At 34.3% G+C, this 14049-nt stretch overlaps 1 protein-coding gene and 1 long non-coding RNA gene across 2 annotated transcripts; both read right to left on the reverse strand.

Annotated features, from left to right (window-relative positions):
* Nucleotides 1–4017: 4017 nt before the first annotated feature.
* On the reverse strand, nucleotides 4018–7643 carry LOC144544272 (soluble inorganic pyrophosphatase-like). Its single transcript, XM_078292731.1, has 9 exons — nucleotides 7520–7643; nucleotides 7365–7393; nucleotides 7196–7261; nucleotides 5872–5979; nucleotides 5663–5728; nucleotides 5413–5536; nucleotides 5216–5297; nucleotides 4309–4411; nucleotides 4018–4137 (listed from the first exon to the last, which is right to left on the reverse strand). The coding sequence occupies exons 1-9, from the start codon at nucleotides 7641–7643 to the stop codon at nucleotides 4018–4020; spliced, it is 822 nt and encodes a 273-aa protein (XP_078148857.1).
* A 2772-nt stretch (nucleotides 7644–10415) lies between these two features.
* Nucleotides 10416–10694, reverse strand: LOC144544296 (uncharacterized). The gene is made up of 2 exons (XR_013508199.1): nucleotides 10651–10694; nucleotides 10416–10567 (listed from the first exon to the last, which is right to left on the reverse strand). It is a non-coding gene; the product is annotated as an uncharacterized LOC144544296 (long non-coding RNA).
* Between the last annotated feature and the right edge of the window lie 3355 nt (nucleotides 10695–14049).

Genomic DNA, 14049 nt, shown 5'->3' on the forward strand with positions numbered 1-14049 from the left:
CACATTTCTATCACAATGGACCTTATAAAATATTCAATTTTCTTTGTGCGCTCCATGTCCTTTTCTTTTGTTTGTTTGTCTTCTTAGTCAATTAAAAATTACAAGACCATAAGATGGTAAGAAACTCAGATTTTATTTTCTGGAACTAGCATAGGAAGGGGGCAAATAATTAGTGTTGAAAAGCAATAAACTTAGAAAGGGATCTAATTCTATATGAAAAAGGTTTCTATTTTACCTACTACGTGGTACACAATGAGGTAAAAGAAGGTCAACATGCCGAGATATCTTGTTATTGACTTATATTAAGTTACTATTAATTTTTCATGCAAATAAACAAGGTTATATGTTGTGCTATGTTTTATTGGGCATTTCTTTCCTTTTGTATTAGGATATGGTACATGAGATGTTATAATTTCAAGAGAGTCAAAAGGTATCTTTTGGGTATGAACAAAATTTTCGCCTTTTGATTCAGAGAAATAGTCCCAATAAAATAGATTGGTATTCTCATTTGTAGATTGCTTATGAGATAACTTCACTTTATTTTTGTAGGCAATTAATTAATGATATAAGAACTAACTATGAGTCCGAAAAGGTAAAGATTGTTAACTTAGAAAATGCAAAGTTACAGAGAACATAAACTTTGATTCTTGTAAAATAAGACAGATAGAGGATTTAATTTCATGCATTTTAGGCTCAAATTTTGATCAATTTGGATTTTTTTTGCTATTTTTAATGAATTTTTGAAGTTCAGCCTTTGAAATGGGAAAAAAACAGCAAAAATGACATCACTGTTCCTAGTTTACCCCTGTGTTTAGGCTACCGTTTGGTATAGCTAGGAACCCCCAAAATTTATGAAACTTTACCAGCATATAGAACACCATGTCCTGAGAAATTTCATATAAAGAACATGAAATTTGACTTAGTAAAACTCTTGGAATTAATTTTTAAATTTGGCTACGATCCCTTCTTGACCTCCTGTGACAGATCCGCCAGTGCAGGCTGATCAAAAGTCCAAATCAAAAATTCATTTATACAGTTAGATAGAGGACAGAAAAAAAAGTGTTTTAGAGCCAAAGTTTTCTCCATTTAGATTTTTATGCTATTTTCTAGCTATTTTCAAAGTTAAACTTTTCAAAAATATAAAAACAACATATATGATTTGAATTTCTCCCTATTGGCTTATCGTTTGAAGTTGAAATTTCTCGCAATAAGTCCTCCTTCCTTGGCATCTTTTATTAATTGGTGTTTCTATCATTTTCATTTGTTAGTTCATGGCTGATCATCATGCTCGGAGAGAACTCGCTAAAATCTATGTTTCACTACAAGTGTAAGAAACATTTTTAGAAAATAAGTAAATTTTTAATACTTAGAAATAGAATGGAGTTTGTAACTAATGGAGTTTGTAACTAATGGAGTTTGTAACTTTGTAAAAAAATATCAATGGGTGTATATATATGTGATGACTTTTTATTTATGTTATATGATATCATGTTGTATGTCAATATTGAATTGTTGTACGATATTTGATATTAAATTCGAATCGAGCTATTATGTATGTTATGATTATTTGATATTATATTTGTATTATTTGATATTATTGTTTGATCGATGTGAATGTTTGGTACATGTGGTACCAATTAAATGGGAAAAAAGTAAATAACAAAAACAAAACTCAAAAAACTGACAGAAGGGTATCAGAGACCGGTTTTTGGGTATCAACGACTGGATTCACGGTCGCTGATGCCTTTACATGACGTCAGCAAAAACCAACAGCGACCAAAAAAATTGGTAGTCATCAGGCGAGCATCAGCAACAATGCCTTCAGCAACCAGAATGACGTCATTCAGCGACCGGTGACGTCATCGAGCGAGCATCAGCAACAATGCCTTCAGCGACCGGTTTTGACCATCAGTAACCGGTTTTGACCATCAGTAACCGGATTGAGCATCAGCGACCGGCGCCGTGACTATCGGAGACCGGTTCCACCGGTCTCTGATAGTTGGATCTGTTGTAGTGAAAGACATAACATAATAGATGCAAGAGATCGACATGCAATTGCATTACATAACAAAAGGATGAAATAATCGGTTACTATTCAGTAGTACACCAAATTTTGAAGATACTGCTTTCCTTAGTTTTCCTTTACTGTTTTATCTTAGTTTTTTTTTTTTTTTTGCTTAATTTCACTTCCTTATTCAGCTCAAGCATCTTGAGCAAATTGTAATTTTATTTCTTGGAGTTACATCTCCAATGTAACTCAAACTTCAATGAATCAAATACGGGCTAGACTCATATTTTCTTAAAAAAAAATTAATTAGATAAGTTTTTGTAAGATGTACGCGAGAATTTTATATCAATTAAAATTGAAGATTCTTCCTACGGGCTTTTTAATTACCACAAATATAAAATAAAATGTGAAGATTCAACATATATTATTATCAAAGCAGATTTCGGATCGTATTCAATTAAGGTCATATTAGATCTTTTAGTATAGCTGTACTTATCAAAAGTAGTAATTTTAATTAAGCTAACTTATATAAATAATTATGATTTAATATCTTTAAACCCACGTGATACATATAATATTAATCATAAAGCAACTCAAATCATATTTAATATATTTAAATTAATATGTTTATCACTTATCGAATTCTTAACAGATTTCAGTTTCGTATATCGTGCAAGATTAAAATGCGAATTCAATAAATAAGTTGGATTGTTTTTATTCTTACGTAGATCTAATAAATTATTGAATACATATTTTAGATTTATATGCGAATCCATTCATATGAATACAGATTGAATTATGCATATCTATTAACCGTCCCAGTCTCTCAAATACAAACCAAGAGTCCAGGCCGAACCCCAAGTAACGAAGAGAGGTCGATCCATTATCAAACCCCAACCGAGTATCAACCATTAAAAAGTCGAAATTTTTAAAAATACACTAGTTCAAAAAAGGATAAACCAGAAAATTACTAATCTTGAATCCTGAAACTTCAAAATTTATTAGGATGTCCGCCATGTCAAATGGCGGACACATTTTTGATATCCGTCATTTGAAATGACAGAACCAAAAAACTCAGAAATTCGAGATTAAACGTTGAATTTTAATTGTTTGTTTAATAATTTTCAAAAATAGAAATAATAACTTATAATTTGATTATGTCAAAAGGAACATCAAACAAAATAGATAAAGTATCTTATAATTTAGATATACAGAAGCACTACAAAATAATTTTCAGATATGATTTTTCTCTGCTGCAAAAGAAATTATAATATTTCTTAATGTGTTACTGGAAAAATATAGAAATGTTTTGGATCTAAGTTATTGATCTCGGTTCAAAAGTCACTTTAAGGTAAATAAAAAAATTATCGTGATCTTTCTAGTGCATTCAAATTCTAAGATACTCCATCTATTTTAATATATTCTTAAAATCATTTCTAAAGAAATAGATGAAGTATCTTAGAACTGGGATCGATAACTTCTTTATTTACTCATAATTGATTTATGAATCGGGATCAATAACTCAGATCCAAAGCATTTTTTTTTCAGTAACGCGCTAAGAAATAATTTAATTTTGTTTACAATCTCAAAAAATCCTGCCTGAAAAATGTTTCGGAGTACTTCTAATACATCTAAATTATAAGATATTTTATCTTATTTTGTTTGATGTTATTTCTAATACATTCAAATTATAAGTTGCTCTATCTATTTTCGAAAATAATAAACAAAGATATTCATTTCAGTGTTGAACAGTGAAAATTTGAGGTTTTTGGCTGCCCGCCATGTCAAATGGTAGACGTGCTAAATTAATTTTAAATTTTCAGAATTTAGTGCTATATATCTTTCTTTGGACGAGGTATATTTAAAAATTTCGGTACCAAAAGTGTTGTGCCCATGAAAACCATAGCCTTGAAACACAGCACAACACCGGGTCTGGGCACAAACGAAACTCAGGTCTGAGAAACATCCGAAACCCAGGCTGGGGGCACAGTCCAATAGAAGGAATCACATTATTCTACTTTAGAATATGTTTGTAGAAGCTGAAGCTTAACGAAACCTGAGAATGAATCAAGAGCCCAGTATGAACCTTTAAACATTGCGCGTCCCCCAGCCTGAAACAGAGCTGAAACCTGACAAGTCAGGTACCAACAGTGTTTTGCCCATGAAAACCACAGCCCTGAAACACAGTATAATTAACACCGGGTTGGGCACAAACGAAACCCAGGTCTGAGAAACATCCGACACCTACTCTGGAGGCACGGTACAAACAATCCAATCGGAATTCCAATTCACACACATACCGTATTATGCCCATCCGACTGATCTCCCAGTTTGTCACACTCAGAATCCCCGATGCATAGCAGCCTCTTAAGCAGAAACATGGGATCAAGGGTACCGAATATCCTTCATTTAAATATATTAAGCAAACTTAATCATCAGGATGTGGATACAATACAATAGCTTATTATAAAAATCAAGGCAGGAGGAATGAGATGTGGTGTTTTGATGAATAATGTATATTTGGATGCAGATTAGTAAGGATCCTGGTAGCATGTTGTATGTCAATACAACATTAATACCTTGGAGGAATGGAATGCTGCAGTAAACTAAACACCATTATAATATACAACATGCTCCATTTAACTAGCATAAATATACTTAATTATTCCCAAGTTCTTAAAGTAAAATACATCAAGTAGTGCCATAAATACCTTGGTAAAAACTAATAAAGCCATCGCAAAGGCACTATAAATTGCAGGGTTCATGTAACTGAATCTTTGGCCATAAGGTTTCTCCAAGACTCCAACAACATATTATTCGATTTAGGAGGATTAATACGACAGATGGTATCATATTACAGAGTTCAGAGAAAACATTGCCAAACACACAATAGATGGAATCACATTACTCAACAAAGCTTGCATCCACGCTCCAGCTAGGAACCTACATCCTCAAGGCATCTACAACAATGCCTTGTAGAGGTCCCTGCAGTTTTTACATATCATTACCTCACTGACATGAAATCTTTCTTTTATATCCCTAGAGAGGTCTGAAATGCACATTGTGCCCTTCCATTTTGTGGTTGAGTTTCATTAACAAATACTAATTATAACTTCCATTAAGGAAATGAAGAACAAGGATGGAGGGTAATTGTGCATTATTTGTGGAATAATACACGATCGTAAGGGTTGTTAAGGAGATATTTACATGGAATTCTTTATGGCTTTGAATGCATCCTCTGCTGGGAGGAAGTCTTTCACTATAACTTCCTTGTTCTCATGCCTTTTGTCTGTAGAAGCACATCATTTAAAACTTTAAAGAACAAATTACAAGAACATTTGTGATTAAAAGGTCAAACATACAAATACATTTCTAGGAAAATATCTTGTGGTAAAAGAGCATACAATTTTCAAAGAAAGTCCGGAGCTCAGCAAGGCAGCGAGGATCCAGATCACTTATGTCTTTGTGATGTGTGTACTCAGGGTTGTTGTCAGCACAAACTGAAATAACCTTGTGATCAATTTTGCCCTGTTATTTTTACAAACAATTTAAATATTGTGAAAAAATAATTTTAGGATTTATTGCAGCTTTGTCATAATGAGATATACCTCATCAACAGCCACTGTCAAGCTTTTAAAAAATATATATATATACCTCATCAATCACAGTCATCAAACCGATAGCACGGGCACGCATACAATAACCTGGCATCAAGGCATCCTGCAAGGCATAAATAAATAAAATATTGAGATTTGAAGAGTGGTGTCAAAAAACATATTAAACTAATAGTTGGATATTACCTTTTTTTGGTTGTTAATAGTTGGATACTGCAACTTATGTATAAAGAGAGAAAAGTAGTATACCGGCATGAGAATAAGCACTTCCATAGGGCCGTTATCCTCACAACAGGTACGAGGAATAAATCCATAGTTCTGGGGGTACACTAATGACGAGTGCAGTACACGGTCAACCTATTAGAAGAAAATTCCCAGTTTTTTCTCAATTCAAATAAAAGTTACTAATTTATCATCAATTACACTCGCAGTTTCCATTCAGCCAATTTCATTGAGGCAGAACCCGGCCAGTTCAAGACAGTTCATTGCCTAGTTAAATTTTAGAGGAACAGAAAGTTAACAAATATTTATGTAATTGCAGACGGTATATAAAAGAATAATAGAAATCATATTTTTAAAAAGAATAGCACTTCATCTTTTACTATCTAATCATCAGGTCCAGGTCTGATGTCCAAAAGTCCATGCGAGTAAGAGATCGAGCCAATACAGAATATACGATGAATGATCTTGAAATCAGTAAAAATTCTCTCGATGCATTTGTATCAACTTATAGGGTGGTTCTTGCTCTATGAGCTCACATCTGTTACCGTAGTTGTCAGTAGTAGAGACGTGGGTGATAGATAGGCCACAGAGCTGCTTCGTGGCGGAACATGTCAGTAATCCAATGACATTAATTGCTGACAGTTATGGCAGCGGATTGGGAGTCTTTCTCTAGATCTTGTTTGTTTGGCCACTTGATTTTGTACAAGTCGTATTAATTCGGACATGGATCGTTCCCTTATATAACAGGATTTCGTCATTTACAATTCTGAATTCGGTTTCGAAATCATCAATTGCGCAAATTAGTGTTTACAAATCTGTATATTTTTCTGATTTTTGCGTGCTTAAAGCATAACAAATTGAAATGTTTGTAATAGTATAGTTCTATTCTCTAGAAAACATTTATCAAAAACTGTTCTGTTTTATTAATAACAATTATACTATAATGATACCGAGTCAAAACAGCACAAGATGATATATGTTCCAGTTGTACTAGTTCAATAATTATTACATTTTGACGTGAACAATTTGTCTATTGGTTTTTCACATCACTTAAAATTGACTCAATCATTTACTAACATTAATTTTAATCAGCATTTCAGAAAGATTTAGAAAATTAATATAATATTTGGTTACCGGGATAGTTTATTTCCTAAGCTTAATATACAAGTCAGCATTACTTCTCCTGTAGGGCTAATTAATTTATGCCAAATTATCCAAAATAATAGAGGAATAAAGAGTTTGTACCACACTTATGCTTATGCCTCGACCAAAAATAGTATGTCTTCAAGATAGTTTAGCATTAGCAGAAGCTTTAATAAGTTACTATGAGAAAAATAGTGTGAAATAAAACCTTGATGAGAGCACTTGCTTTGTCGATTTCATATTTTATGTTGCTGCCTCTTGGAACTTCAACAACCTGCATTCATCCATTACTTTATTTATTCATATTATTTGTTTTATATATTTGAATTCATTCCTTATTCTTTTTATATTTGTCAGAACTAGTATCAGTGAATTACACAGTTGAAAACACTTGGAGCTCCAGGACCTGCATTAGAATTTGGAAACAACAAAAATCTAATCAAATAAAAAACTCGAAGGCTTTTCTTAATTACTTCTAAGTTCTAATCCAAAAAAAGAAAATAAGAAATTTGAAATAAAATGACTTTTTGACCTAATTCGAGGTCGTGCCAGGGGTGAAAGGAAACAGATCTTCTGGTCTTGGCTGAGAGAATTCGATGATTCAGTGTTTCAGGAGTGAAGCTGGTGCTTGCCAGAACGTAATTTGTTCCTGCCATCGATCAATTCGAACTAGCAAAATGAAAAATTCAGGAATTTTAAAGGCAGGATATTTTCAATCTATATTAATTAAAACAAATAAATACATGACTATATATTACAGTATTGTTAGTTGATAACTGATTTACTGTACTTCAGTTAATAAATTTATAAAAATATGTAAACCTGACATATATAGCATAGTTTGTCAACTTTGCTGTTCTGATTATTAGGAAATAAAGTACCAACCAACAACAGGTCCACATAAACAAAATTATGCTTATATTCCTCTTCAATCTAATTATGATCAGAAAGAATAATAAAATAATACTACTCACAGTTTACTGATACAAGCGATTTCTCGGTCAAGGAGAGAGAGAGAGGCGAGGATTGAGGAGCAAGAGGTTGTCTAAACCCTCTATTTATACTGAAGAATTGATAAACTTTTTGTAGGATATGACGATTCATATATAGTGGTTCCGTAAGAAAATGACAAGCACAAATTTTATCTGGACATGGTCCTCATTTGATTTATAAAAAAAATAATGCCTCTATATATAATCAAATTTAGTATTTAATTAATTGATAAAATGACGATTTTATTGTGTAATATATTTCCACCATTATTGATAATCAAATTTAAAATGAGGACCAATATCATGTTTTGTAAAACAATATCTTAGATAGTCGCAAGTCTATTCATGTTTTCTAAAATTAATAAAACCAATATCATAAAAATGAATGTTTTTATTAACAATTTAATATAGAATGCTTCAATAATTCATTTGAAATTAATGTGTTTTTTTTTTCAGTTAAGGTTTTACATTAATGCCAATCACTAACCCAATGTTCATTTAATGTCAAAATATCTTTTTTGAGTGTAAATTATATTCAATCATAGCAAACTATAAAAGACTTTAAATCTTAAAAATCAATCATCATATATTACGTACGTAAATATTATATAATATTTTATTATCATATTGCAAATTTTGAATAGTAAAATACATGTACCATCGTTAGAACTTGTTCCAGTCAATTTAGTTTTGTATATGCTTTCATATTTCTGCGTTTCGACGTAATTAACAATTAGAATGAATATAAATTAGTTGCAAGGTTATTATTATTTTATTATATGGATAATGTTTATGTAGAGTATACAAGGGTCATGAACTTAATTTTAGGAATAGTAATCAGAAAATTATTGTGCACTACAAATAAATTATATATATTTTATTTTCAAAAATATTGTAGCAAAAATAAAGGTTATATATAGTGACTTCTTTTTAGTTGTAATAGAGCAAGGGGACGACAAATGCCCAACCCTAGCTAACAAGCACTAGATTCAAGCCTTGCAGAGCACATATGAAATTCAATTTTTCAATAAATTCTAGACCATGTTTATTGAGGTTTTAATATGAAGTCTCAAATCTTGTTTAGTGCAATGATAACTCTTGAGGATGAAAAGATATATATATAACTGCAATATATATATAGTTACGTTTGAGAGTAGGATGAGTACATGAAGGAGAAGATAATTTTTATCTTATCCTGTATTAGGTATAGCAAACTAACGTGAAGAAAACTCAGATAAATTTAAATGAGAGGATAAATAGATAACTCCACAAATTAAAGTTACGATTAATGTTTCGTTATAGAATAAGAAGTGAGAGAATAACTTTTACCCTAGACTGTGTTAGGTAATGATTAAGTTAAAAAAAATTGATAAGGCGCGCGAGAGGATAAAGTAATTACTCTCAAAGTTAAGATTGATAGTAGCTAGGAAAATATATATGAAGGGATCGAAATGATAACTTTTATCCTAAGTTATGTTTGGTAGCAAAATTAAGCGGGGATAACTCACGGTTACAAACAGATCTAATAAAGTGAGAGGATGAAATAAGATATATAACACTCAAAGTTGTGATTTATAGTAGGAGAATATGGAGAAATTAAATAACTTCTATCATAGACTGTGTTTTGCAGTAAAATAAAATGGACATAACTCAAGAATTAATGTGATTATCTGGTGAAGTGATATTTGTAATAAAATGAGATGATAAATAGATAAGTCAAGTTGTAATTGATAGTAGGAGAATATAGAGGGAGAGGATAATTACCTTTATCCTAGAATGTGTTCGACAGCAAATTAACGCGAGCATATATATATAATATAAGAGTTATCATTCAACCAAACACAATATATCGTATGTGATAATGATAATAAGAATCATCTTCTTATCCTGATAATAGGAGCCAGCGGGCCATTTTATTAGTTTTGATAGCATGTGTTGCTCTGTTTTCATGAATAAATTTGAATGACGCTATGGTCCGATATTTTTAAATATACCATTTTATAAAAAATGTTAAACCAAAACACCATTTTCGGCTGGATTTTCCAAATTTCGCATGGCCGCTTCTGAGGGAAGCGGCCACCAGGAGCTGGGCCGCTTCTGAGCGAAGCGGCCAATATATTGGGCCGGATTGAGGCCCAGCGGGGTGGCCGCTTTGGGGGGTAGCGGCCAGGGCCGCTTCCTGGGGTAGAGGGCACCCTGAATACATAAAAAACGCACCGTTCATAGTATCAATCCAGCCGGCGCACCGTTTGCTTTTGTATTTTTTTTACTCTAGTGTTGTCATATACTATGATTTGTTATATCAGGATGCTTATCTTTCTTTTATGTTGTTATTTATTGTACTATTTTGCTTTTATCTTTCATTATTTTTCGTCATAGTAAATCCGAACGTAACGATTTGTAAAACAAACAATAAAACAACAAATAAATCACAAATAAATCAAAACAAACAATAATAGTGCGCCTAAATAGGTGTCTGCATGTTAATACAATAAACGAGTAATGCTTGCCTAAATAGGTGTCTGCATGTTAATACAAATCTAAACTTGACCGTCGGATAAAAATACATTGCTTGCCTCTTTCTCAACCTGAAAATTTAATAACAAAAATGTATTGTTACTCCTATTTCTCAACTTGAAAATTGAATAACAAAAATGTATGAGTTAACTACCTCGTGCATCTCGAGCAGCTCTGTTTTGTTGTTCTTGTGTATCCTGGCGAGTCTGATGTCCTCTCCTTCTATTATGAAGTAAATCAAGCCACATCGGAATCCTATTAACTCTCCTTCGACCCAAGGTAATATTTTTGTCATTTGGAACAAGGATCGGGCCTTCACTTTCCGGCCAATCAGACTGATTGTCATACACATGCCATTCACCCAGCCATGTGTTGATAAGTGTTTGTATGTGGTAGTAGTAATGTACAAACCTTCCAGGGTCAATGCCTCGGAGACGACACACTGCCAGAACATGAGAACACGGTATTCTGTTTAATTGCGGCTTCTGGCATGTGCATGTAACCGTGTTCTCATCCATGATTACCACCGTGTATTTATAATTCGCTTTGGTAAACCGGCCAGAAGCGTCTTTCATGTATGCATTAACTTTCTCTTGTGTGGATGTTATCTCAAACTCGTTCCAGTTGCCAAATCCACCGAGCGTCGTCATAGATTGTGACCTCCCGCACCGTTTGTTAATCAACTAGGAAAAATACATTGCTTGAAATTAATAAAAATTACAAAAATAAAATAATTTAATGAAAATAACATACCTCGTGCACACGGCATGAGAACTGTTGACCCTGGCTTGCTTCAAATTGCGCTTTTGCCCTCCTTTGAGCAAACCATTGCTGACATTTGTAAAACGTGTCCTCAATTATTGCTGCTACCGGCAACCTACGAGAAGATCTAAAAACATTATTGAGCGACTCGGACCCGTTCGTCGTCATAATTCCCCAACGGAAACCCCCATCCAACGCCTGGAATATCTTCCATGGTTTAGGACATTCGTTATCATCTTGATCTAGATACTTACCCACACCATCCAACCAATTCAGAGCCCGATCACATACATCTCCCATTGCTTGCATTCCTTGCTCATATCTCCTCATCTTTATCTTCGCCACACATATCCTGAAGTACTTGATTGCTTCTTCATTGCAATGATTCTTTTTCATATTTTCTGCTATGTGAGTAGCACAAAGACGGTGAACGCACTCATCCTCATCTTCCTCATTCCATCCCAGATCATCCTATCGAAACACCTTTTTTATGCCCTTACCCCTATCAGTGATGACACACACAAACCTGGAGCGAATTACATTGCGCCTCAACCATTGCATGAACCATGCACAATCTTCAAAATTCTCTGTATCTACCAATGAAAAAGCCAACGGGAGGAGCTGATTTTCTGCATCGTACCCGGTTGCAATCAACATTTTACCTTTGTACCGGCCTGCTAAGAAACAAGCATCAACAGTGATGACAGGTCTCAGGTGTTGGAAAGCCTCTATGCATGGTCCAAATGCCCAAGCCGCCCTATTAAAGTACCTGTAAGGTCCAGGCTCACCAGTTGGATATGAGGTAACATCAAACAATGTACCTGGATTTTTTCGCTTAATTGCATGATCTATTCTTGTGGCATCCGCATGACAAACATGTTTTGTTGGGCACTTGGATACTTTCCATTGTGTACCAAAACCAGTGACCCTTGCATTAATGTACCAACCACATCTGGGGTCCTTGCACTTGAACCTAATCCGTTGTTTGTCACTGTGCGTATTCTTAATCTCTTTATTACAAAGAATGTGAAACTTGTAAATTGCAGCTTTTATTTCCTCCTTTGAATCATAGGTTTGTCCTTCTGACAATTCATTTTCAAACTCTGCATGTCTACCAAATAACCCCACATTTGCTTCCTGAAAACCTGACAGGTCATTGAAAGCTGCAATCGGGTGCTCAACCCCCCGACCCATTATCCGAAACCCTTTATCAACCTTGAATTTTTTTGTCTGCCCGAGCACAGGCCTCGTATCTGCTGTGTCACTGTGATCGCTCATGCAATCAGGATCAACATCCCCCCAATTTTCCTCTGCCTCTTGTATTTCCGGATCCACCGTCTCCTCAATTTCCTCCGGATCACAAGGCTGGGCTCGGGATCGATGGGAGTGCTGACTATTAGACGGTCGGTCCCTCTGAACTGGGGCTTGACTACTCTCAGGCATGTCAATCGGCAAAGGGATTCGGGACCGACGGGAGGGCCGACTAGTAGACCGTCGGCCCTCCTGAACTGGGGCATTACTACTTTCAGGCATGTCAATCTGGAAAGGGGGTTGGGACACTGGACTTGAGGAGGTTGAGGCATTAGCCCGAATAGCACCCCGGATTAACCTTGCAAGGGGGTTAGGACGCTGGACTCGGTTAATCTCCACAAAGAGTTCAATTATCTTGTATCCACCCCCAGAAAAACTAATTGTCTGGTTGTACAGTACCTGCCAGACTCCATCATTCTGAACAGGAAAAAGTTGGAACCAAGTTTGGCCTGAACCAGTGGGCATGCTAATTTTGGCCTGAATATCAAGGTCATATCGATCCTGATTCAATCCGAGGTTCTGAGAAATAATCGATTTCAGAACCAACAAATCAGTACCCAAGATTACAGGTATCACAGAAACAGGCCCGATACTGTAATAAACCCCATTAGGGCCTGTTAAAATCTCACCACCAGTGTAAATAGATACCATAACAGCCATTTGGTATGAGTATAAGAAAACCTAAATTTAAAAATTAATTAAATTAATTATAAATACTAAATTTTTTTTTAAAAAGAAAGAAAATAAAATACTTACAGCTGAAGCGGCACTAGTGGCATATGATCTCTGTGCGTCAAATGAATCTCTCTCCGTCAAATGTCAAATGAATCTGTCTGTCTTTTTTATGTATTCAGGGTGCCCTCTACCCCAGGAAGCGGCCCTGGCCGCTACCCCCCAAAGCGGCCACCCCGCTGGGCCTCAATCCGGCCCAATATATTGGCCGCTTCGCTCAGAAGCGGCCCAGCTCCTGGTGGCCGCTTCCCTCAGAAGCGGCCATGCGAAATTTGGAAAATCCAGCCGAAAATGGTGTTTTGGTTTAACATTTTTTATAAAATGGTATATTTAAAAATATCGGCGCTATGGTACTATGCATAGTGTGGATTGGTCCGTACTATGAATCAATATATATCTTAATTTTCGAAATTCAAATAGTCTATCTGAACCATTCAACATAATTTTTATATGAAAATATACTTGCAAATTAAATTTTATATTTTTTAGAATTTTTTTTTACTATATTTTGGATAGGTAGAAATCACTACTTTCGAATGGTCTATAATTTTTAGATCAAGTGATTTTCTACCTATCATAAAAATTAGTAAAAAAAATTTTAAAAAAATGTAAAATTTGATTTACAAGTACATTGTTATATGAAAATCATGTTGAATGGTTAAAATTGACTGTTTGGATCTTAAAACGGAAATATTAATCTATATATAGTAGTTATTAATCCACACTATGCATAGTACCAATACCTCAC

The sequence above is a fragment of the Carex rostrata genome, chromosome 26 (assembly GCF_964058835.1).
Source record: "Carex rostrata chromosome 26, lpCarRost1.2, whole genome shotgun sequence".
Lineage (NCBI taxonomy): Eukaryota > Viridiplantae > Streptophyta > Magnoliopsida > Poales > Cyperaceae > Carex > Carex rostrata.

Excerpts from the sequence above, each read along its gene's own strand:
- LOC144544272 (XM_078292731.1), bottom strand. The coding sequence starts at position 7,643 with ATGGCAGGAACAAATTACGTTCTGGCAAGCACCAGCTTCACTCCTGAA. Across the intron at positions 5,980-7,195 it reads AAGCAAGTGCTCTCATCAAG|GTTGACCGTGTACTGCACTC; the intron begins GTTTTATTTCAC and ends TTCTTCTAATAG. Across the intron at positions 5,298-5,412 it reads CCGGACTTTCTTTGAAAATT|ACAAAAGGCATGAGAACAAG; the intron begins GTATGCTCTTTT and ends GTGCTTCTACAG.